The sequence below is a fragment of the Melospiza melodia genome, chromosome Z (assembly GCF_035770615.1).
Source record: "Melospiza melodia melodia isolate bMelMel2 chromosome Z, bMelMel2.pri, whole genome shotgun sequence".
Taxonomy (NCBI): domain Eukaryota; kingdom Metazoa; phylum Chordata; class Aves; order Passeriformes; family Passerellidae; genus Melospiza; species Melospiza melodia.
This window is the reverse complement of record NC_086226.1, coordinates 75347972-75371645: the sequence shown is the minus strand read 5'-3', so window position 1 is coordinate 75371645 and position 23674 is coordinate 75347972. Positions and strand designations below refer to the sequence as shown.

Here is a 23674-nt window from a genome sequence, read left to right as displayed (position 1 = left end):
GTCTGTTAAGGTATTAATGACAGAAGAAGTTGGATTCTAATGAATTACATAGATGAGAAGTGATATAAAAACTTCCAGTGCTTTTCGGCTGTCAGTACAAAGCCAGTTACTGTTCTGCAAGGAAACTTCCCCCTCCAGCAGGCTGTCCTGTGATTTCTCTAAAGTGACTGGTACCAGTCCTCAGCAGACCCTGGGTCAGTTTCCTGCAGAGCCTTTCTGACCTCAGCACCTCACTGAAACCAGCAGCTGTGATAGAAAATGTGACCTCTATGGTCATGCTGTTCTGTGTTTCTCCCACGTGTTAGAAGCCTTAGTGGGGTTTGTGATTTCTGCTGGTGATCTCTCATTTCAGAAGAGTCTGAGCAAGGCAAGCTTTGAGAAGTGAGGTCCCTGAAATGTTTGCTCCATGTGAACTTCCTTTTTTATTGGCATATTTCTTGGTCAGCTAACCCCACTGTTGTTGCACTGGGTTGGAAAGCTGTTCGGAGTGACAGCTATTTTCAGAAGTCTTAACCTTACCTCTGCAAAACAGAATAAACCAAAGCTCCAACTTCACTGAATATCCAAGACAGAAATTTTTTGTTATCAGTTTGACCATTGATGACTGTATGTGTTTTCACTGTTGCTGGCAATTCCTACTAAACACCTGATCATCTCTTACACACAAAAGAAAACGCTGAAAAATGGGATCTCTTGTTATGGATCAAGGACAACCCATGTCTGCAGTGCTTGCAGGAGCAAAGAAAGTGAAAAGGGAAGAAACTCACACTTGTCTAGCTTTAGGTGTGTGAAGGGTTTCCCCTTGAAATGGGAATCAGTATTCTGCATGTAGTCCATACCAGCACCTGGGTAGGCAGAAAGATACAGAAACCAGTTTTGCTCTTCTCTAGCACTGCTGGCTCAAACATCCACAGTGCAGGGGTTTTGTTGTTCATCGTTCTGCACAGAGCTCTTGCTGTGCCAGGAATGAGCTCGTGTGTGCTGCTTCAGGGTTAGAGCATCCCATAGGCTGTGCTATGAAGTGCAGGCTTTATGCAGGTCACTGTTCACATCAATATCTTGAAATCCTTTTGGAATTTTGCTCTGCATATGTCCTATGCATGAAACGCTTGACTGGATAGGGCTGAACAGGCATTCCAAAATGTAACTAAACAGAGTATTTGCACTGATTTTTATTAGTTGCTTCTGCACCAATTACTGGAACGTAGTGCAGATCTGACTCATTACCCACTGTAGGTATGGGTACTGCCCTGATGGCTTCTGCTTGTTTGGGATGCCTCAGTGCTAAGAATAAGCATTTCTCACCTTGGTGGGAATAAACTGTTGGGAAACACCTCAACTACAACAGAAGAACATTTTCCCTGTAGTAGTGAAGTCACAGAAGCAGGAGATTATGCTGTTCTTGTGTACCCAGCTGCTGGTACTGACAGGTTTGGGGCTTTGAGGACCACTGAATGTGTATTTTTTCTAATTCTTGCATGGATGCCCTCGTGTGAACAGCTCAGATGTACAGCTTGTTGAGAGCTCTGCCACAAGACATTGGTTTATCTTTTGCTTCCAGCAAGTGTGTGTTGCAGGAGAAGAGTCGGAGATAACTCCAACAGTAAATTTAGGTGTTCATATTTAACAATGAGTAAGTATTAAGTACAAATAAATATTTTAGTGTTTAGTAAATATGGACAGATTAGAAGTCAATGAACTACACTTATAGTTATGATGAGATATAAAGATTATTGAGAAAGTTTCCTATAAAAAATCTTGAATGTTGCATGCAAAAAAATGTCAACAGTTCAGCCATGTCCAGGGCTGGGTAAAGGGTCTTACAACTTCAAGGGTAACCTTGGAGCACCACACTATCTGCAGCTCAGCAGACTGATAGATGCAGATGGTATGGTGTAAAGTGATTGATTTGTAGTCAGCTTTTCTACTATTAATGCAGTTCCTGCCATTTACCAGTCCAGTCCAGTCTCCAGTTTTGAATTACTGCTGAATTCTCACTGACAGCCTCACGCAGGAGGATTAACCTTGTCTGGACGCACTTGCTGAGCATCTGGGTGGAGCCAAGCTCACGTGGTTCACACAGGAGGAGTGCATCCCTCACAGTGTGCCACAGACATCTGCCCCAAGTGAGGTGCAGCTCCTTGGCATAAAGGATCCTGAATATTATTGAATATTGAATATTATTCTGGGCTTGCCAGTGCACTGGAACAGCACTGGTGCTGCCTTCCCAAGGGTACTTCTCAGTGGCACTTGTCAGAGTTATGCAAGTGCATGCATATGCAGTTAGTTAACAATTATCACAATGTTGTGTAAACGTGCAATTAATTACTAAGAGTTCATGCATTAGGGAGAAGAGCAGGTGTAAAAAGATATGGTCTCCTGTATCTCTTTAATCAACTCTGTTTTAGCAAACAAAATAGAAATGCTCAAATATTTAATCTGGAAAAGGCCTGCAACGAAAAAAGACCAAATGCAATTAAAAAGACTGCTTTTCTCTACAAACACCCAAACTGAACTGGCTGTTGGGTATGGGGATTTAGTCATGACCTTAAATAATAGCTGAATCTTTTCCAAATCTGCATATCTACATGCTTCACTTGCTGCTTTTTCTGATGTGTTGTTTCTATGTATATATGTAGTTTTGATCAGCTGTAGCGTGCTGAATTAATCTTATTTGCATTTTTAATACAGTATGCTCATTGCCTCCCAAATGGAACCAACGTATGCCAGGAGAGTTTACCCATGTTTTGATGAACCTGCCATGAAGGCCACATTTAATATCAGAATTGTCCATGACCCAAGCTATGTGGCTCTTTCCAACATGCCTGCTATTGGTAGGTAAACAACAACTCGATGTATGCTTTTTTTCTCCCCCTACATTACTTTTAAAAAGAGTACAATTCATCTGAGAAGTTTATGTCATCTTAAAAAGTGTTCTGTTGTCCATTTGCTAGTGTCTTCAAAAGGCACAGAAAATCTATGCCTATGACCTTAAAAGTTTGGGCACTTTTATTGATAATCAATGCCCCCAATGGTAACCATTCTGTTGATCAATTTTATCAGTTGTGGTAAACTCAAGGCTGCACAGAGTTTGATTTCTGATAATTACTGCTTCATTAGTGTGTCTGTCATACTGTGTGACATCATTTTAAAGCAAAATCACAGCCCCAGGAATGCAAAGTCCGTATTTGTGACATCAAGAGGGTACTTTAATTCTCAGTACATATTTATAACAAATTAAAATATTTTCTTCCATGCAGAGACATTCTAGCCTCCTGTGTGTGTGCAGAATAGGAAAAAGAGGAGTATAAGGCTCTGGAGATGCCCCTTCTGTCCCTTGCTGGGATCTCCAGGGGGATGTCTGTGGAGTATAAGATTCCAAACAAATTTTCTAAATTAGTATTCCTATGGAAATCCATTGGGTCTCTTGCCACCTTCTTAAAAACTCCTTTTTTATTGCAGTTCAATGCCATGATCTTTATTTTTCAACTAAATAATTTTCAGCCATTGTCATGGTTTTGTAAAACCACTACAGCCACAAAAGTAAGTTTTATGACATTTGCATGGAAGCAAAGTCCCTTAGGAATTATAATAGGTGGGATTGCTGTGAGAATCATTGGAAGCATTTTCTACCCCAAAGAATCTCACCTGTGTCCTCCTTACTTAAAGGGAAGGTATCTGATTAAGTATTTAATAATTTTTAGGCAGACCTAACCAACATTTTGGTCACAACAAGTTGTATGTTTTAGATAGGTAGCATGGGATAAATTATCCTCAGCTTTCCCACAACTTAAAAGTGATGGAATTTGATATCCTTCCAAGACTTCAGTCATGAAGCCCAAGAGTGAATTTTTGCTGCTTGCATGGAAGGTCACGGCTCTGGTACACGTCAGTAGCAACAAGTCTGGCTGCTTTCCTTCTCCCAGGAACATACCAGTCAGTGCAGGAATACACCATATTGAAGAAAGGAGTAAAAAATAAACATGCAGAAAACACAAAATTCCTTGTTTATTATGGGAGAACTTTGGTTTTAATAATTCTTTGGCTTTTTTTTCTAGATGTATGTGAAGTGAAGGATGAAAATGGAAGCCTGTGGACAGTTACCACATTTAACACTTCACTGAAAATGTCAACTTACTTGACTGCTTTTGTGATTTGTGATTTCGATTATGTCACCAGAACTGAGCGGGGAAATGAGGTAGATACGAGGCTGCCTGACACCTTACAGGAATTTACAACACAATCTGGTGCATCATGTAGTTTGAGGACATCACAGACATTAACTGTGCTAAATACTATTCCCAAACTATATGCTTATGTAGCAAAACTGCTAACATCTGTCCTATAGGTATTTCTGCAGAAAGTTTTCCTTTGGGACAATTAGATTGTTGTCTTGTCCTGTTCATTTCATATAACTGCACAAGTAGGTATAGCCTATGTATGTTAAAATTTAGGAACAGCTACTCTGCAGAATGTACTTGTTATAACTCATGATCTTCTTACTTTCTTAGGTGTCTTAGCTGGAAAACATACTCATTTCCAGTGCTGTGACAAACCACTGATGTTCAGTGCCTTGTTCCTCAAAGGAGCCACATGGTGACATCAGTAGGAGTAACACTGAACTCCAAACATTTTGTATACCAGTACATTAACCTTCTATTCCACAGAATGCACACCTTTTAGCCTCCAAAAGGGACTGTTTTGGCTTTGAAGTTTCTTCATCTATGAGTATTCAGTTTTGTTCTTAGACTAAAATGTCCTAGGCTTGCTGAGAGAAGCTGTAAAAAAAATGTACTGCATGGGCAGCAGTTGCTTCACTTCCTTTCCTTCATTCAAAGTTAATGGGGAAAAGATGTATCAAGTTCTTCCAAAATAAATAGTAAGTTCAAGCATAAAGCCATTAAAGATAGATTTGCTTTATCTTCTTATTAAATGAGAGCACTTCACGGTTAGTTTGCTCTCATCCTGCTGGGAAAAGGTGGAGCAATATAAGTGGAGAGTGCAGAGATTGTCTAAGAAGCACAACGTTGGGTCTTTTTTGCAGGGAAAGTTGGATTTGGTATGTCAGATCTGCCATCTCCTGTGTTGAACTTGTTGGATACTTACAGCTATGGCTGTGGTGGCTTTTGCTTGGGCCTAGCTCTTGGACTGGGTTCTTGCACTGAGGAGTCAGCAGAGCAGAGCATCAAAGGAGCTTGTTTTCAGAGGGAAAAGGCACCACCTGTGTTCTATGAGATTGAGTGGAGAGGGTATTTCACCCCTAGGTTTTGGACAGAGTTGCTTGGACAAAGAGTTGCTGTTGTTTGGACAGAGTTATGCCACCACGGTATTTGTGTGAGCATGTTTCTTGTGCCTGTTTTGATGTTTCTGGTAAACTGAAACACTCAAAGCTCATACTAGGATCAGGATTTTAAGGTGCTAGCTGTGTTAAGGTTTAGCAAAATTAAGTGATTGGGTATTTGAATCTCTTCTGAAGCTTTGGCTGAAAAGAGGGCTTCTCTTGACTGAATATGCTTAATTTTTTTTTTCCATTGTGAACTGAATCGTGATGTTTTCCAAGCATGCTCTTAGGGTTTGGCTGTGCAGGTCCTTGTGAGATCATGCATTGCATTTAGATGCAAGAAATATGAAAGTTTTGAGCTGCTGGGCACCTGGCGAGGTGTCTCTTGTTCAGAGGTGGAGATAAAAACCTTTTCTCAGGCTACCCCATCACTTTTGGGCAAGCAGCTGCTCTTTTCAGTATGGGAACAAAGTCGATGGGCACAGGAGAGGAAAGATTTCTTGCTGCTGTGGTCTTCATTACTTGGAGGTACTGATGTCATCTGCTCAGATGTCACCTGCTCTCTCCAGCAAAGGGCAGGCCAGTGGTCTCAGAGAAAGCTCAGCAGGAGAGATGTGCATGTTAGGACTGCAAACACTCTCTGGACACCTATTTCTCTCTCTTCAGGTGGGCTAAATGCAAGCTTGTCACCCACACACACTCACTGGAATACATTGGTTTTAAGATATTCTTAAATAATATTTGTAATTCTTAATGGTTTTACAGTGTTTTCCACTTAAGAAAATAAAAGCTATTATTTCATTTGTTCCTGCTATGTGTAGTTGTATTCAAATCGTTTTGAAGTACTTTTGAAGTACTGGAGCTCCCCTAGATTTTAGCAGGATCAGGGTCTGTGCTGCATTTTGTTAGGTCCAGTAAAACTTCAGTTGGATTTTTTAAAATTAGAAGTTCATTGAATGGTCTGGTGTGGACAGACAGCATTTTTCCAACAATGACTCACAGAGGAGAAGCAAAGAAAATGAAATGTGAGGGTTGTTTAAAAGCATTCTTCCTTGTTTTATTGCAGATACGTATTTGGGCCCGGAAGGAGGCAGTTAAAAATGGGTATGTTGACTATGCTTTAAATATCACAGGCCCAATATTTTCATTTCTGGAAGACATACTTAATGTCAGCTACCCTCTGCCAAAGACAGGTGAGATGATTTATTTTCTGGAATGGATGAGAAATGGCTGCTGATGGTGTAATGTTCACAGAAGCTGTGGGGTTTTTCCCAGGGTTCTCCTTTTACAGCTTACCACATTCATGGAATAAACCCCCCAAACTTTAAATCATTGAATTCTCCTTTCTGTCTCATGGCTTTTACTAACTGTAACTCAACACTCTTACCTTTGCATTCCACCCATTTTTAAGACCTATTCCCCTGATAAAAGGGGCGAGTTGGGCAACAAAGTGGATAGAAAGGTGTAGTTCAGTCGCATGGGCTGTCTCTGGGATCACAGCATGCAAGGATGTTGCAGTTCCTATGCCCTTCAGGTAAATCCGTGCTGCCTCTATGCAGCCTGTGTCCCCACAAAGCATTCCTTACTTTCTTCAGTGTATTCCTGTCTTGCCTTGGGTGTGTGTTCCTGCACATTCCTCCCCAGAAAAACAAGGAGGATTTCCTGCAGGAAAACATTGTTTCTGCTTCAAATGGGTAGAAACTTGGGTAAGTTGGTTCAGACAAAAAAACCGATGACACCATGTTGTTTCACTCTACAGTTTGTTTGCTACTCAGCATTAATATTATGGGAAAATGGGTGGAATATTGAGAAGACAGTAAACAATTCTTATCTAAAATTAATTCTGGACCTACCAATTATTTTAGAGGATTGCAGGACTGGGGGAGAGGAATTTCCCCTTTTCTTGACAGGATAGTTTGTTGATTTGTCAAATCTGTATTTTGGCACTTGAAATAAATAAATCTTAATATGTGTGAATTTATTATCTCCCCGTGTATTTCTAATAACTTGTAGAATTACTCACTACACTTCTTTTGCAAAATGTAATATATGCAACTCTTCAAATTTTCTAGTCTTAGTAATCTAAGACTTACAAGCTAGGCAAGGGCTGTAGATTATTCTGTTTCATGCATGTATTGCTGTGTTTAGTAGCAATGTCAATACATTAATTCATTAGCATAAAACTAATACACAACAGAAGTAGAGGAACAGTGTTGTAGACTTCCTGCTAGGCAGAATTTCAATTTCAGAGAGGGCTGTAATACCATTACAATCCCCACTGTAATGCCTTGCAATATCCACTGGATTTCCCAGTGTCTTTCTTTAAAGTTTCACTTAAAAAATGGTAAAATTAGACCAATCAAGAGTGCCTCCATGTAAATGCAAGAGATTTGTATTGCAAACTTTAATGTGAAATTAAGAAAAAGCACATTTAAACCTAGGGTCTTTAACCCAGGGTTTGTCTACACCTGATTTTAATGCTGTTGCAAGTGAGGTCTCCTGCCCCAAGGCTGGATAAGGGCTGCCTCACCAGAAGTGAAACACCTTTGCTGTAAGATGGAGGCAATAATCCCAGTTGAGACGCAGCCTACCTGTAAAGGGATTCAGCACCATGCTTGCATTAATTGCCTTGCTTTTGGTCTGCAGCTTTCTTGTGGTCAGCTGTTTCTAAATGTTCTGTACACCTTTTCCAAATTTTGATTTTCCCTGCTGAGTTTAAACAGTATATCTTTCCTTGAGACCCTGATGTTTTGTCCGGCTCTCACATTTGAACTGGAAAACTGATGCCTGTGCATAAGGCAGAAGAGGCAGTATAGAGGTGACAGTCTTACCGTACTGTAAATAAAGAGATGATGTTTCTAAGGCACCTTTCAAACAAGAGTGGAAAAGGTACCTCTTCTCACACAGCTGAAAGAGCAAGACTTCTTTTTTATCAGTTGCTAGGCTGAAAAAAGGTAATTATTACCCTATCCAAACACAAGAGAAACTCACAGAGAAAGATTTATGACAGCCAGCAGTGAATACATATTCTCTTCTAACCTCCATTTTAATTCAGAACATTTGTAGGTAGATGATACAGTACAGATCTGGGCTTTGTGGAAATTAATTATGTGGCTTCCTGAAGGAATGGCATCATAGATGGAAAGCATGACAAGAAGAAATTTCAGCAATCATTTGCAAGTTTTGCTGTAATGCCACAAAGAAGCACTACCATGTAGTATCCTTCAGTGGGGTGCTGAGCCAGTGTGAGCATTAAAATTGTGAGCATTTTATTTATGAAAATGTTTAAGATAACTTTTTTTGTGTGTGTTTCTGTTTGAATCAATTTAGATCTGGTTGCACTGCCTGATTTTGGAGCAGGTGGTATGGAAAACTGGGGACTAATGATTTTCCAAGAAGCGTCATTGATGAACCTCCCAGGTGATGAATTCACAAGCAGGAAGGCAATGATTGCCTTAGTTGTGTCACATGAACTAGGACACCAGGCATGTGGTAAAAAATTCTGTACATGTATTTACCTGTGACATTGTTTCCTCGTGGTTGCTGATGATGCAGTTACTGATTAATAGAAGCAAAATAATCACTTAACAGTAGAGGGTGTGTGTGAGCACTAGAGGACTGAAAGCCTATCTGATCGTATGTTCTGCTGATAAAGCAATGTTAAAAGTAGGTTCTCTCATCTTTCAGACTGCATGCTGATTGCACAGGACTCATTGATATGAAACTGTTAATTGGACACTTGGTTTTTTCCTTGCACAGTACTTAAATGCCATGAGAGAAGATATTCTGGGGATGTAGGGATGACACTGCTGTCTACACAATAAACTTAGTACTTTGTCAGGACACTCACACTGAGTTCCTCAGTGTCCTTTTGTAGGGACAGTGCACGTACATACTGCAAAGGGTTTTTGTTTTTCTCTAAGACACAGCCCATAGTACAATAGAACAAAATTAACTTTGTGAAAATACTTTGCACTGGATCTTTGCCCAGCTTTCATAGAGATTTCCAAATTCTTTCTTACTTTATTTGGAATGATAATACAGTTGCACTTCCTTATTGACAGTGTTTAATTTCCTGTTATTTGCTTGAGCAACAACTACTTGCACTTAGTCAGTAAAATTAGCAAAAATAGCTTAACTTGGCTAGTGCACATTTATGCCTTTCTGACAATGTCTGTAACTTTGCAGATCTTCAGATGAGTAGAATGTTTTTACTGCTGGCCAATTAAATAAATGTCAGCGGTTAACTACAATCTATTTTACAATAAACTTGTAGTTCTAGTTTTTAAGAATTAGCAAATAAAATATAAATCCAGAAATGATAGGTTTTTTGTTAAATATTAAATGCCAGATATGAGAACACAGCAGCTGTTTTGGAAGATTTGTACTTGCCACGAGAGGGATTTGCTGGTTTTGGAAATGGTTACTTCCCCAGTTTTGTGTGACATTCCTTTGACAATTTCTCTTTGCTAAGAGCATGGAAATATGATTTTGCAATTGCTTGATTGATATCCTACGTTTACTCATAGCCTGGTATGATATTTTAGAAATTTAATTTATATTGAGAAGTCTTTAAAATTAAATTTTCTGTAAGAATGACATAATGCACTGAGGTGGACCCTTATGGCATGAAATTGTAGATGAAGCAATTTAAAAATTACTGCCCTGAACTTCTGACTTTTTCTAAAATATGCCTTTTTCTACTGAATTTTCACTACTTGAAAGAACATTCAGCATTTTATTCAATTCACACACAGACATTAAATAAAGTTACTTCAGCCTGTTTATGTGTGTTTAACCTGCAAAAGCTGTTTAACCTGCAAAAAAAGTGAAAACAGCACTCCAAGAAGATTTTGAGATATTTTTTTTCTTTCAATTTAAGTGGTTTGGAAATCTGGTTACGATGAACTGGTGGAATGACCTGTGGCTTAACGAGGGACTGGCATCTTACTTTGAGTACCTGGGAGCCACCTTTGTTGAGCCCAAGCTTTCACTGGTAAGTGCCAGCGCTCACCAGCCAGGTTCCATCGTGCACAAAGGGAAGGAAGGTGCGGGAGATGGGAGCTAACCAAACAGTGCTATTGTAAATGTCACTCCTGGGGGAAAGATCACTCAGTCCTGATTCTTTCCCTGTAGGTCTCCATCTGTGGGGGCACTGGGATCATATCCAGCCCTCTGTGGCTGGTGCAAAGGACAGGTGGACAGCTGGGATTCTGCAGTGGCCCTAGATCTGTCATGTAGCAAACCCAGATTTCTCTCCTGGGTCCTGTTGTAGCTGATGGTTTTCCTCCTCACCTGCCGGGCTCTTTTCTAATTATCCCAGTCCTCCACTATCTTTATGAGGCACAGATTAGGCTGGGTCATTTTGAGTCTGCTTACCCCACTGGGTCCCTGGATATCTGGCTGTAGATAAGACAAATTCAATAGCTAATCCAACAGCAGGGTAGAATTCCTTCCTGTTCTGCCCAAATGGGAATAAGCATAAATCATCCCATAGCATATTAGAAGACTCTGTCCATTGTTAAACTGAGATACAGATAGATAGGGCCTGCTAATCGCAGCCATGAGATGCGTGAGGTGCACTTGCCCTGCAATCTTAAATGTCTGTACATGGTGCCATCAGCTTCTGAAGGAAGGGAGGGCCTTGAGTCTGGGCAGTTTCTCCAGGGTGCTTTTTGTGTGGCTATATTGAAACACCATTTGTTGTCACAGACATCTTTTGTGAAAAATCCTTTCTTTAGGATTTTCCTTTCTGGGAAGCTGAGGCCCCAGGAAGAGAATGTAAACGATGGTTATCTGCTGCTGTGAAATGCAGCAGGTGCATCCGTGATTGGCCCATGTTGCATTTTTACAATTAAGGACCAATCAAAGACTGAGCTCTCTCTGGGACAGAATCAGGGAGAACTCCTTTGTTGATTCATTCCTTTTTCTATTCTTAGCTTAGCAGCTTCTGAACTTTTCTCTCTATTCCTATTAGCATAGTCATAATGTAACATATATCATAAATTAATAAATCCAGCCTTCTGATCATGGAGTCAAGATTCTCGTCTATCTCTTCACTCCTGCAACCCTTGCAAGCCCGGCAACAATTTGTCAATTTCCTTTTTACATTCACCAAAGCTCTTAATTATATGTTTGATTGGAAACTCATAAAGACATGCCAAACAATTTCTGTCAGGAGTATTTCTAGGTCATGAGATATGCCTACCTTCTCCTTTGAACTTCAACAACAGCTCACTTTATTCTCTGCAATACAGTGTCTTAATACCAGTGAAAATTGTTAAGGTGTCTGAATTGTAAATTGGAAATTAATACTTGACTTTTTTTAAATTTAGACATTTAATTTAGAAGCTTGCCTTTCTGAAAATCAGCCGTTGTCATTTGTGTCCATAAAGTAAATTTTAATACTGGGCAATAATTCTGTTTGATACATTGCGGTTAGGTAATGTGCCTTGGGAATGCAGACTTAATCACACAGGTGTAAGAACATAGATCTTGCAGTTTTGTGGGTCATAAATGTTCACAGAGCCAGACAATGGCTGAGGTTAGCAGGCACATGTGCAGGTCATCTTGTCCAGCCTCCCTGCACAGGCAGGGCCACAGAAATCCAACTGCCCAAGGCCGTGCCGAGACAGCTTTTGCAGCTCTCCAGGGATGGAGGTTCCACAACTTCTCAGGGCAACCTGTGGAAATGCTCAGTCACCTCCACAGTGGAAAAGCTGCTCCTGGGGCTCAGAGAGAACCTGCTGTGTTTCAGTGTGTGCCCACTGCCCCTGGTCCTGTCACTGGGCTGGCTCTGTCCCCTGCTCAGCTTCCCCTCAGGTACACACACACACACACATACACACAACACTGCAGAGATCCCTCTGAGCCCTCTCTACCCAGGGGAGCAGTCCCAGCTCTCTTAGCCTGCTCTTACAGGAGAGATGCTTCAGGCCCTTCCCTGAGCTGTTGACCATGGTAGGTGACAATTACTCAGGAGACATTTTCTGAGGAGCCACTTTCCTTCCCTGTTTCTCACGGGGTGACAGCAGCAATGCCACGCAGCTAAACCCTGGCACCTCCAGTAGCTTAGGTTTTAGGTTATTGCTCAGGGTTGCAGCAGAAGAAACAGGGAAATTAGGAGGAAAATGCTGCCATATTCATAGCAGAAATAAATGAAATACAGGCTTTCAGTTTTCAGTATTTGTTAATTTGCTCTTTAATACAGTTGACTTATTTTTGCCTGAGGATTACACTGTAACTGATTGTCAGGCCCAAGCCCACAGTACTTTGAAGATGTAATATTTTCACTGGTCACTGATATAGGAAATGTCAGGATCAGGTATATGGTCCCTTGTTCTTCAGTAGAAAGCTAGGGAGTTGGGGAGTTTGCTTATAGAGAAATTATTCATAATAGTGCTAATTCCATACTCCTCATTCTCTCCAGAAAATTAGTATCTTCTGTTCATCTCACATGACAAGAATTGTCTTCTTCTTGCAGGATAAAATCTTCTATGCTCATGTTGTAAAACCTGTCTTAAGGGAAGATAGTGAAATAGCTCGATCACTGTCAGAGAGTGAAGACAAGATCAAAGGATCATTTTCTTTAATGTCTCTTTTTGACAACATCACATACAGCAAGGTAAAAAAAGAGAATTTTTTCCCATTTCTTGCAGATTCTAAGCTAATGGTATAAGGTAGGTTTGGGAGAAAATGTTGAACAATACTACTTTGTCATTCAAAACGTGTTTCTGCTGCACACACAAATTTATTGGGTGTTGCAAATCTACTTGGCTATGAAGGAAGAGGTGAAAACATCTTTAATCTCTGTGAAATATGAAGTGTGGGTGTAGACCAACTAGCATCTCTGGAATACTTGAAAAAATATTGCAGCAGTAATTGCAATAATAGTTCATTTTCTCTCTTTTTTATTTTTTGTACTCTAGGGGGCTTCTATAACCTGGATGCTTTCTGGTTTCCTGACTGAAAAGTTGTTCATCAGAGCACTTACTGTAAGTTTGAAAAAACAACTTTCTTTGTCTTGATTTATAAGTTTGAAAATTCCAGTTGTACGAATTGCTTGCCTTGTTAATGGTTTTCACTGAATCTCCATGGATTCTGATGCTTCTCTTTGTTTCCTCCCAGTCCTATCTGAAAGAATTTTCCTTCTCAAATGCTAATCAAGATGATCTGTGGACCCACATACAGATGGTACTCATTTTATGTCTCTAGTATTCTTTTCCTGCTGTTTGGCCCAGTCCAAATTTAAGGCATAAACTGTTTGTAGAAGACTGCATTGGAATGTGGCTGTCTGTAGTGCAGTCTTTCTCCTGCATAAAATTTGCTTTGCCAGTTCCTCCGCTGGTGTCTTCCCAAGTGTTTATTTGGCTGTTCTGCTGCACCTGAGATCAGTGGGACTGAGTGCAAGGAGTCGAGAGATGAGATAGGAAATCAGGACCAGGCAAAGTTTTGGGTTCCATGGTAATTACATAAGCCTACATGAAATTCCTCTGGAGCTTAGGTTTTGCTAGATCAGAGTGTGTGATGCCTTAGGCTTGATGATCAAAGATGCTGGGATGTCACAGATCCAGCAGAGTCTCTACTCAGGGCAGTAGCTCAGCATTTCACCCTTCAATGGTTTTGGCAGAGATCTGACTAAGAAAACATATGCTAATATTAGGTTCTTTTTTAAAAATCCACCTTCCTGGTCCTCTAAAGAAGGCTTCTTGTGTTTCAGATTCTGTCTTTAGAATGGAAGTGCTAGAATTTCAGATGCGCAATTCAGATACATTTTAAGTCTGTGAAGACTGTGCCAATTCACGGTGGTTTGGGCTCCAGCTTAATGTCTCTCCCAATTTGTCTTTACTAGTTCATTTTATTATGACACTTAAATTAACTAGTCAAGTCTGTCATAGCCATAGAGGTGTGTGAGTATATTAACACTAAAAAGGAAAAGGTTAGCAGCAGGTTGCAGAATGAAAAATGTCATCTCAGTATTTCATAATTCCTGAAAATGGCTTATGCCTGTATTATGTCTTTATTAGGATGTCAAAAAGGTTCCTTGGAATTTGTTACATTGACTTTTTGCATGAGCCAAAGACCAGCAAGCTGCTAAGCATTATTTTCTTTACTACGTTAGGGGCACCCTCAGAGATTCACTGAAGCAGTATCAGTAAGTACCTGTTCATCATAACCATTTCTAATTTCTCTTTCCCTTTCAGGTCGTAGATGCACAGGATGAAGTTCAGTTGCCAGCACCTGTAAAGCAAATAATGGATTCCTGGACATGCCAGAATGGGTTTCCAGTTTTAACGTTAAATCTAACTTCGGGAACAATCAGACAGGAACAATTTTTTAATAAAAACAATAGAAAGAGTACTGATTCTTACAAGTATGTTTAGCTTGTGTTTTTATTGTATGTTTATACCCTGTCTTTTGACAGGCAATGCTTCAGTTACAACAATATGTTTTGATCATCTGATTTTTTAACTTATGTTTTTTTCTTTTGATGAGCAGTCAAGCAAAATCTGTTTGAGATTTTGCTGGAATTTGCAATAGTTCTGCAGATCTTGCTTATTTTTCCAAAAAGTTGCTTTCCTCTGGGAAAGTGACTTTTCCAAATCAGACGTAGGCGATGAATGTGTTGCAGGCAGGATTTTTGCCTGGCATTTTCTCCTCTCCTCATCCCTCAGGTCTGGGGACCTGGATGCACCACACTGATCTTCCTTCCAGTGCACACATTCCCAGTCTCTTCTGCCTGACAAGGATAGAAGGGCTGCATTTAAATACTTAAATAAATGACCCCTTTCTCAGAAAGTGCTGATGCCTGAACAACAGTTTTAAGTTCTTGTCAGTGAGCATTGCTAAGTGTCTGGGGCTTTTGAAAACTTACTAGATGTCTGAAAATGATGACAGAAGTAGCTGCCTTTTGTCACCCACTTTGGAGACTGCTGGCTAGGGTTTGAGCATTTATGAAGAAGCAGTTTTTATGAGTTTGGGGGTGCATGGATTGAGCCATGAGATGAATTGTCATGTGAGGAAAAAGTGTAAAGAGCAAAATCCAAGCAGTTTTTCCTTGGAAATAATGGCTGGTAATACAAACAGGCAAAAGGAATTTTGACAAGAGCCAAAGGGTTTCCTTTGCTCCCTATCTCCAGGAACTGTAAAGCATTAATCCATTCAATGTTCTTGGTTAGCTCAGATAAGGAATTCTAAGTCACAAGTGTGAAGTCCTGTACAGTTAGCAAGCACAAATTACTGTGTGAATGTAAGAAAGCCCAGGACCCATATTACAGAATTTTCCAGGCATTTGAAGCTTTCATCTCTTTTGCCAGAAAGGAGTTTTACGTTCCCTCAGAAAAGAAATGACAGTTGTTGGAAAGACAGTTGTATTGCTTTCCTGGAACCTTTTTTTTTGTAGATGTGCTTCTGAAAAGTAGCTTTAAGGTCTCCAGAAATAGGGTGAAGCATAAAAAGTGAGGAGAATAAAATTGCTGCCTGGAGAAGGAAAGACAGAACAGAAAAACAATGGTATTGAAATACGTAGCACTGAACAATATTCTTGATATGAGTGCCTTTTAAAAGCCATGCTAAAGCTCCCTTTTGGAGAAGATAAATGCTGATCCAGCAGAAGTACCATTATCTGACGAAGTTGCATGCATCAGAGAGGACAGAAGGTAGATGGATACTCTTGTAGGATGGAACTAATCTGCACTGTAGTTTAGCATCAGCTAAGAGGGATTTTTAAATATAAAAATTTTAATAATATCCTTTTATTTGTCAAGTAACACCTGGATTATTCCTATTTCTTGGATGAGAAGTGGATCATCACAACCCTTAACATGGCTAGATAAAAGCAGCAGTAAGTAATGTATTTGTTTGCACATTCTAAAACTAAACTGATGAGAACACTCGAAAGTCTTTTTAAAAAAAGGATATATTTGAATTAAATAGGGACATAAAACTTTAATACAGAAATGTCTCTGTTTATCCATAGCAATGATTTTGTGCCAAAAAATAGCAGTAGATTTTCCATTAGGTCAATATAATATTCTTTTCTCTGTTGTATCAAACTTCAGTGCAAGCTTGAGTTTTTAATAAGATGGTACAACTTGTTTTAGGAGTAGAAATTTCCACAGAAATTATGATTTTATATTTTTTTACACAAATCCAAACTTTTAGGTCCTCATGCTTCTGTAATATTCTTCCCCCAACAGATCTCATTGATGTTAATGACAGGTTTTGAATATAGACAGGATCTCAGCTGTGAAATATCAGAAAATTATCAGCTCAAGTAGTAGATAGAAGACTGAAAAAATTAACTCTGGCTGTGCGAAGTGACCCAAATATTATTGCACATTAATACCTGTAACAACAGGAAAATTAATGTTTTCAACAGCATTTAATTTGTTTATGCAAATTAAATTTAAAATTATCAACATAATAGGATTTTTAAAGTTTTAAATTCTTACAATAGAAAGTGATTTTATGGGTGTCATGGAATAAAAAATTCAGTTCTTTCTGAACTCAGTGCTTTCCAATAGCTTTTTCCTTTTTTTGAGAAAGAAGAAGCATAATCATTAGAATGGGGTAATCATTTTGCTTTGGCAAGTCAGGCATCCATCAGGTTTAAGATGAGTCAAAATAAGATGCAGAGACTAATGCAGTGGGATGCTTGAGAGCAAATATTCAATATGCTGTGTGCATTGCAGCTCTCCACCCTCTGATGGCAGGGGTTAAAAGTTACTTCCTCTTTTTTTTAGGCAGTAAGATAGCTTGAGTGACCATTAATTTGACTGTATACAGACAGGCAAATGCACGTCTATTCCTCTGAACACAGGATGAATCTTGCAGTACTTGCTCTGTCTGAACACTGGAGTGCTCAGAGTAGAGCTCTGGTCGGGGTAGACTACTCACCAGTAGGGACTTACTGCCCTGACAGAGTGTGCCTTCTCAAATGGGGGTTCTGTGATAACAGAATACTCCTCTAATGAGGCAGCTTAGAGCCCTCAGGGCTTCACTGGCTCCTTCAAAGCACAGCAGGCTCTCAGGTGCAGTCAACCAGGCAAGAACACATGAGTAGTGAGATGGAATGCAGGAGGAAGCTGTTAGTAACTGATGTAACTCAAAAGGACTATGGAAATATCTTCTTTAAAACAAGCATTTTTGATTACTTGTCTCTTGGTTAAACTTAATAGGTTTGGGGTTTTTTTCCCCCTTGATCTGCATTTATCTGAATAAATGGAGATGGGTGGTCAGTTCTTCTGTGAGGTGCTGAGCACTGTGCTGTGGAGCTGGGAGCAGCAGGTGTGCTGTGGATCTGTGCCCTGCAACAGGCTGGGAGGATATTGCTCCTCATCCTGAGAGTTTGCTGTTGAGTAAACTTGCTCAACTCTCACAGCTGCGTTTCAGCTAAAGGGCTGGAGCCAAGTGGGTCTTCAGCCTCCTCCTTAGAATCCCAAGGTGCTCAGTACCTGAGGAATCATTGGCTCATTGAGGTCGTCCTGCTGGGCAGAGCAGAGATCTCAAGTGCACTGAGCTTTTGGGGGGGTCTTTTTGAGTCCAGCCTCAAACTTGTCTCATACCTCAGAGGAGCAGCAAGTCCATTGTTTGTAAATTCAAAAGAAGCAGTGCATGGAAAACAAAATGATACATTCTAATGTCACTTTACAGAAATGTTTCCTGAAATGCAAGTATCAGAGTCAGACTATGACTGGATCTTGCTAAATGTAAATTTAAGTGGATACTACAGAGTGAACTATGACCAATTAAACTTGAAGAGATTAGCACGCTTGCTTGAAAATGATCCAAAGGTAAGATCATGTTTGTTTTCTCAAGCTTATGAGCAGACTCTTTCTGTATATTTTTTCATGCAGTTTTTACCTGGAATCACGTTGATGAAAATCTGGAATAATGACAAACCCACCATTGCGCCACTAGTCACTGGCTTTTTGTAGTGGAAAAAGACAGGCTTGAACAGTTTCAGATAACTTTACATGACATTTTGTCTTCAAATTTGTGTTACTAACCTATGGTTCTTCTGCTCTCTTTAAATCTCTCTCAAGGAGCTTTCAGTATGAATGTGGGATTTCAGCCTTAGCAAGTACAAAGTAATTATGAAAAAGGAAAATTGTGAGAAAGTTTATTTCCATGTTTTGTCAAACCATAGTGTTTCTGCCTGTAGAATTAAAAAAAAAAAAAAACAAAATAACCTTTTTTTTTTGTGGGTTGGTAGGGTTTTGTGGATTTGTTTGTTTGGATTTTTTGGTTTTAGATTTTTGTGGATAATTTTCCTAGAAGCTCCAATCAATTCTATTTGAGCTCTTTCAGTCCTCTTTGGACAGTGACTTAGAATAGATTGCATCCCACCTTTGACTTGCCATAGCCTGAGCTGAAGGTGAAAGTGGTCCAGAACAAATGTGACTTTTTATGGGGTTGCATGGTCTCAGTGCTGCCTAATCCTACAGTGAGCCAGAGGCTGCAATAGTGGTGTCAGCTCATTTGTTTTGCTAACAAAAGTGAGAAAATTTAACCTTTTGACCTAATAGTAATCGGTACAATCTTTCTCTAGAGAGTCTGGACACAAGGCTGATCAGAGCATATGAAACCTTCCTACAGCACAGTGGCTCCATTTCTTCTGGGCTTCTTTCTTTCAGGGCAGACCTACATCATCAAGATATTGGGTGTGGGTTGACTTGGGCCATTTTTTGGCACCATACAGGGTTGCAAAAATGTAACTCTGGGCCAGACAGGAGGGACAGGAATAGTCTATTAAGTATAGGTTTGGTCACATTCAAACAAGACAGGTTCACATGTAGCATTTTCCAGAAGAGAGCTCAAAACTAGTAGCTAACAAGTAGCATGGGCTATTAAAGACCACAGAGGAGTTATTTTGGATTCACTGTGACAAGTGCCTTAACTGCAGAACAGCTGTGGATAGCACTAACAGTAGGACTGCAATCACAAGCCTAATTTCTTGAGTGAAAACATTCAGCAATGGCCAAGGACGCGTCTTACCATAAGGCATCCCTTCTGGGAAGGGTGAGGAGGACAGACACATCTTTCTGTCCCTAAAACTTTGTGTCAAATTCTCACAATCCCCAGTCATGTACAAAATCAGGGTGCATTCTCTGCCTTATTAACCACAACTGTGCGAAGTGCCTTGGGTGGTACTGCGGTCAAACTGTCCGCTCTTTGTGGTAATGCTTCCTGGTGGGAAGTGTTCTTGGCAGCAGTTGTGCAAAACTGTCTGTTCCTCATGGTCATGCTGTTTTTTACGTTTCTTGGTATCGAGAGGTGGAACGAGAACACACAGCTTCCACCCAGCCCCACATTCCTGCCCAGGACACCTGACTTGTGTCTGCTTTCAGCATCTCTGCCCTGCTTTATGCTCCCAGCTGTCGCAGGGAATGCTTGCCCAAGCAGCAAACTGCAGGGGCTTGGAACAGGGAGGGCACAAGGAGGACAGCAGTCCTGCCACGAGAGTGTGAGATACACGCGTGTAAGCAGAGAAACAGCCACGACTGTGCTTGGGTCATTTATTTCATGGCAGTGATAGACACGCTGCTCTGCACAACTGTATTTAAACCTCAAAAGGGAAAAATGTACCAAAATTGTGTAGCTGGGATATTTTGAAGAAATGTAGCATTTCCATGTTTTCATTTCAATTACAGCGTGCAAGTAAGAGGAGTCTTTAAATTCTCTGCTTAATGGCCCATAGTTATATGTTTATATACAACGTAACATATATTATGTAGCTCTGTGTGCAGCACATATCTCTTAAAGCACATAAATAATTTCAGTTTAAAATTCAGGATCCATTTCTCAATGTTTTGTAGGCTGTTTTGATGTAGAAAACCTGTTAGGGATGTTCTGACACATCGTAAAGCTTTTTGTAAACTCTTAATGACATGTTGAAATCAACTAACACAACACCAATGCTTTCTGCAGGCTATTCCCACTGTCAGCAGGTTCCAGCTGATAGATGATGTTTTTGCATTGAGAGAGTAAGTATGTCTCCAATGTGTTACAGAAATTGATTAAAAAATATGACTGCACTCAAGATTTCTAGTTCTGCTTCCTTCATTCCTATCCATGTGTGCCTCCTAAGAATAACTGCTTTGACAAAATGGTTGGGAGTTAATTAATCCCTTCTTTTGTCAGTGCTGAGTGATTTACTTCAAAATTTCTTTTGTTCCAGCTCCAAGGAAATGATTTTAAATAGTTGCACTGCTATGAGTTCTTTGAAGATTAACCTGTATTTAACAGAAAAAGTACTCCAAATGAAGACTGAATCTTCCTTCATTTATTCCGGACTATCTCAACTGTTCTGTACTGCGTCACTCAAAACCTTTTTAATTTCTCTTTCTGAGTCATGACTCGGTTGTTCAGGTCTGTGGTGCTAAGGAGGTCAGCAATGTTGTAGGGAGCTGAGAAGCATTAAGTGTGTCTGTGCCTCACAGAGGTGCCAAAGGCATCAGACACCGATGATGAGGGTGTCCCTGCGATGAGGGACCCCAGGGATGAGGTGGCCAAAGCACACAGCCCTGCTTCAGGGCCTGTGGAAGTTCCTCTGACAGGATGAAGTAAAAATTCCCATTTCTCCTCCCATAAGAATATCCTTTTCCAGAAGAGAGCTCAAAACTAGGAGCTAACAAGAAATGTAACTGTGAAATACAGAACTGCGCTGCTATACAAGTACACCAAAAATATTTTTTTTCTGTAGAGGGGGGGGCTTGAATTGGATTTTTTTTGTGAAAAAATGAATTCCATGCTTATTACACACTGAGGGACAGAAATGCCATGCTGAAGAAGTTAATTCCACAAACAGTGTGCCTGTGAATTAAATGGTTTGACTTTTACAGTATTCCACAAAAGAACATATAATGAAAATAAGTTGTTTCACAAAAAAAATAAAGTCGTACTATAACTAAGACAGTACTTCTTAATTTTGATCCAGTGGGACAGACTGCCCTGCTGCCAATGTGTTTGTACCATATCCTGCAGACACAGAGTGTGCATGCTGCCATACTTACTGCCATGATTGGCCTGTTCCTTTGATAGCAGCACAGTGCTTCTTCATAGATGGTTTGAGAGTTCACCTCCTAAAATCACCATCCATTTATATTTCTTTTACTTTTTCCAGTGCCTTTTCTAGGTTACTTTTCACACAGTATTCTGATGCTTTATTGTCTGCTCCATAAATAAACATATATGTGTGGTAGGTGGTTAATGTGAATAAGCATGCTAAAATGTGTGGGCTTTTTTGTTTTGTTTTGGGGCTTTTTTACATAGATTTGGATATGTTCCAATTGAAACAGCACTTGAGCTAACGAAATACCTTGCCAGAGAGGATGAACTCTTCATATGGAATGTGGTATTGTTAAACCTTATACCTGAGAATTTGGAAAGTATGCTGAAGAACCATGCAGTATATCCACTTTTAAAGGTATGACCATTTTGTTAGTTACCAAAGATATTAGACCACACAAATACATTAGTCTAAAATTAATGCTTTATAAATTCTTTAGGATGTAGTGGTGGCTATGATTCAGAGAGCTTGTAATTGTTGTTCCATGACTTTATCAACTTTTGGGGTTTTATTAAAAAGGAGGAGGTACTTAATTATACATATTAGTCAATTATAAGTCTCATTGAGTCTTATCTGATCCTTAATGAAAAGCAGCAATGCATTCACATTCCTGACATTAAGCTTCATCCTTGATTGTTTGAAACAGTGAATTTGGAAAACAGAACTGTCTGTCAGTAGCAAGTGAAAGGACAACACTGCTATGTATAAAAGGCATATAGTGTATTTGTGCTCTGTGCTTTGTACTGCTTTCCATTCACCTTCATGGAGTGAAAAAAGGAATAGTGTTTAGATACTAATTGAACTTACTCTCTCCCATATTTGACTTACCTGAGATACTACTGTCACATTTATTTCCTTGACTACTGTTTCAAGATTCCACTTATGTTTAAAGTACAGTCCCACAGTGTTAGTTAAGTTCTAAAAAGTAAAGGTATGTTAAAATAAGTGAGAAGAACAAAGTATTTTCTATTGAGAAGGGCTTTTTCCTGTTTCTCTGAGAATTTGTTGTCTTTCATTATAAGTTCAAAGGTCCTCGTGATGTGAAACGGTAGTGTGTCTGTTTGAAGTACAGGTATATTGTATTTTAGACCCAGTTTATATTTAATTTAATGCTCTGTGTTTTCAAAACATTAATAGCCATAGATTTTTAGGATAAACTGAGTAAATAAGGAAAATAAAAACTTGTATCTAAATGAAAGTAATTTTTCTTTCCCTTCTTTTAAAAGAAATACCTTTTAAAGAGAATGTTGCCAATATACCATTATTATGCAGGTTTTATTCGTCAAAATGCTGATGCTTTGGAAGATGACTATTTTGCTCAGTAAGTTCCTCTCTTCTTAAGAGTTTTTTCTGGTGTGATTGGATCTGATACATTGCAGTTTGCTCAAGTAAATTTAAATGCAAGATACAGGAATAATTCTCTAACTAATGTGAACGCAACTGAATTGTTATTTTACTGTTCTGTAAGTGTGACACCTTTGACAGGAACATAAAGGGTGATAGTTTAAGGATCTTTAATTTTAAGGATCATTTAATTTTAGTGGTAGTTCTCATTTGTCAGAGAACAGGCTCAGCAGGCTACTGCTAGTTGAAGAAAAACTGACAGCAATGAACTTAAGATCTGATTCTTGGGTCAATTACTAACTCTTCAAAATATTTTATTTTGCAAGGCCACTGCAGCCACAGGCTTAAACATCAGAGCTGGATCACTTCCAAGGGGGATATAAACCACACAAAAAACTTACAAAAATATAATACATTGGTTGCCTCACTATATATCCGCTAATATTAATTCTGGGGACCATTATTATTTGTTTAGTTATTTTATTAAAACTCAATTGTTCCTAGTAGAGGTTCTTGTGGGTTAATGGCATCGTGTTCTGAAACTGTGGTGGTCAGGCACAGTGCAAGTATGCCAAATGTGGTATGCATATCTTTTATTCTTACTGTTTTAACTTCCCTTCAAGAGTGTATTTGGAAAAACTCTTGGCAACAGCGTGCTGGCTGGGCCTCCAAGACTGTTTGGACCTGTCATCTGAACTGTATGCTAAGTGGAGGGACAATCCTGAGTACAAGTAAGAACGGTGATCTGCTCTTAGAGGTGTGCCTGTCTAAGGGAGGTGGAAAGTTAAAAGGCTGTTACAAGGGGGAGGCAGAATGAGAAATGCCTCTGTACACTGCTCTCATTTATTGACACAACGGCAGAATTTAAGACAATTATGTCTACCCAAACTCTCCCTCTTCCCCAAATCCCAGCTTTATGACGATTTCATAATTGCTGCTTTTTACATAGACCTAACAGGCTGGAGGATGCAGATTTT

At 39.6% G+C, this 23674-nt stretch overlaps 1 protein-coding gene across 1 annotated transcript in view; it reads left to right on the top strand.

The window, feature by feature from the left end:
- LVRN (laeverin) overlaps positions 1 to 23674 on the top strand; it is a 34084-nt gene that overhangs the window by 3164 nt on the left and 7246 nt on the right. The window contains exons 2-16 of the mRNA XM_063180501.1: positions 2692 to 2834; positions 4059 to 4198; positions 6348 to 6474; positions 8612 to 8766; positions 10164 to 10277; positions 12765 to 12905; positions 13210 to 13275; positions 13409 to 13474; positions 14485 to 14654; positions 16048 to 16124; positions 17936 to 18075; positions 20213 to 20268; positions 21557 to 21710; positions 22580 to 22674; positions 23321 to 23428. Of these exons, the coding sequence (XP_063036571.1) occupies positions 2692 to 2834; positions 4059 to 4198; positions 6348 to 6474; positions 8612 to 8766; positions 10164 to 10277; positions 12765 to 12905; positions 13210 to 13275; positions 13409 to 13474; positions 14485 to 14654; positions 16048 to 16124; positions 17936 to 18075; positions 20213 to 20268; positions 21557 to 21710; positions 22580 to 22674; positions 23321 to 23428 (1752 nt within the window). The remainder of the gene's footprint in view (positions 1 to 2691; positions 2835 to 4058; positions 4199 to 6347; positions 6475 to 8611; positions 8767 to 10163; positions 10278 to 12764; positions 12906 to 13209; positions 13276 to 13408; positions 13475 to 14484; positions 14655 to 16047; positions 16125 to 17935; positions 18076 to 20212; positions 20269 to 21556; positions 21711 to 22579; positions 22675 to 23320; positions 23429 to 23674) is intronic.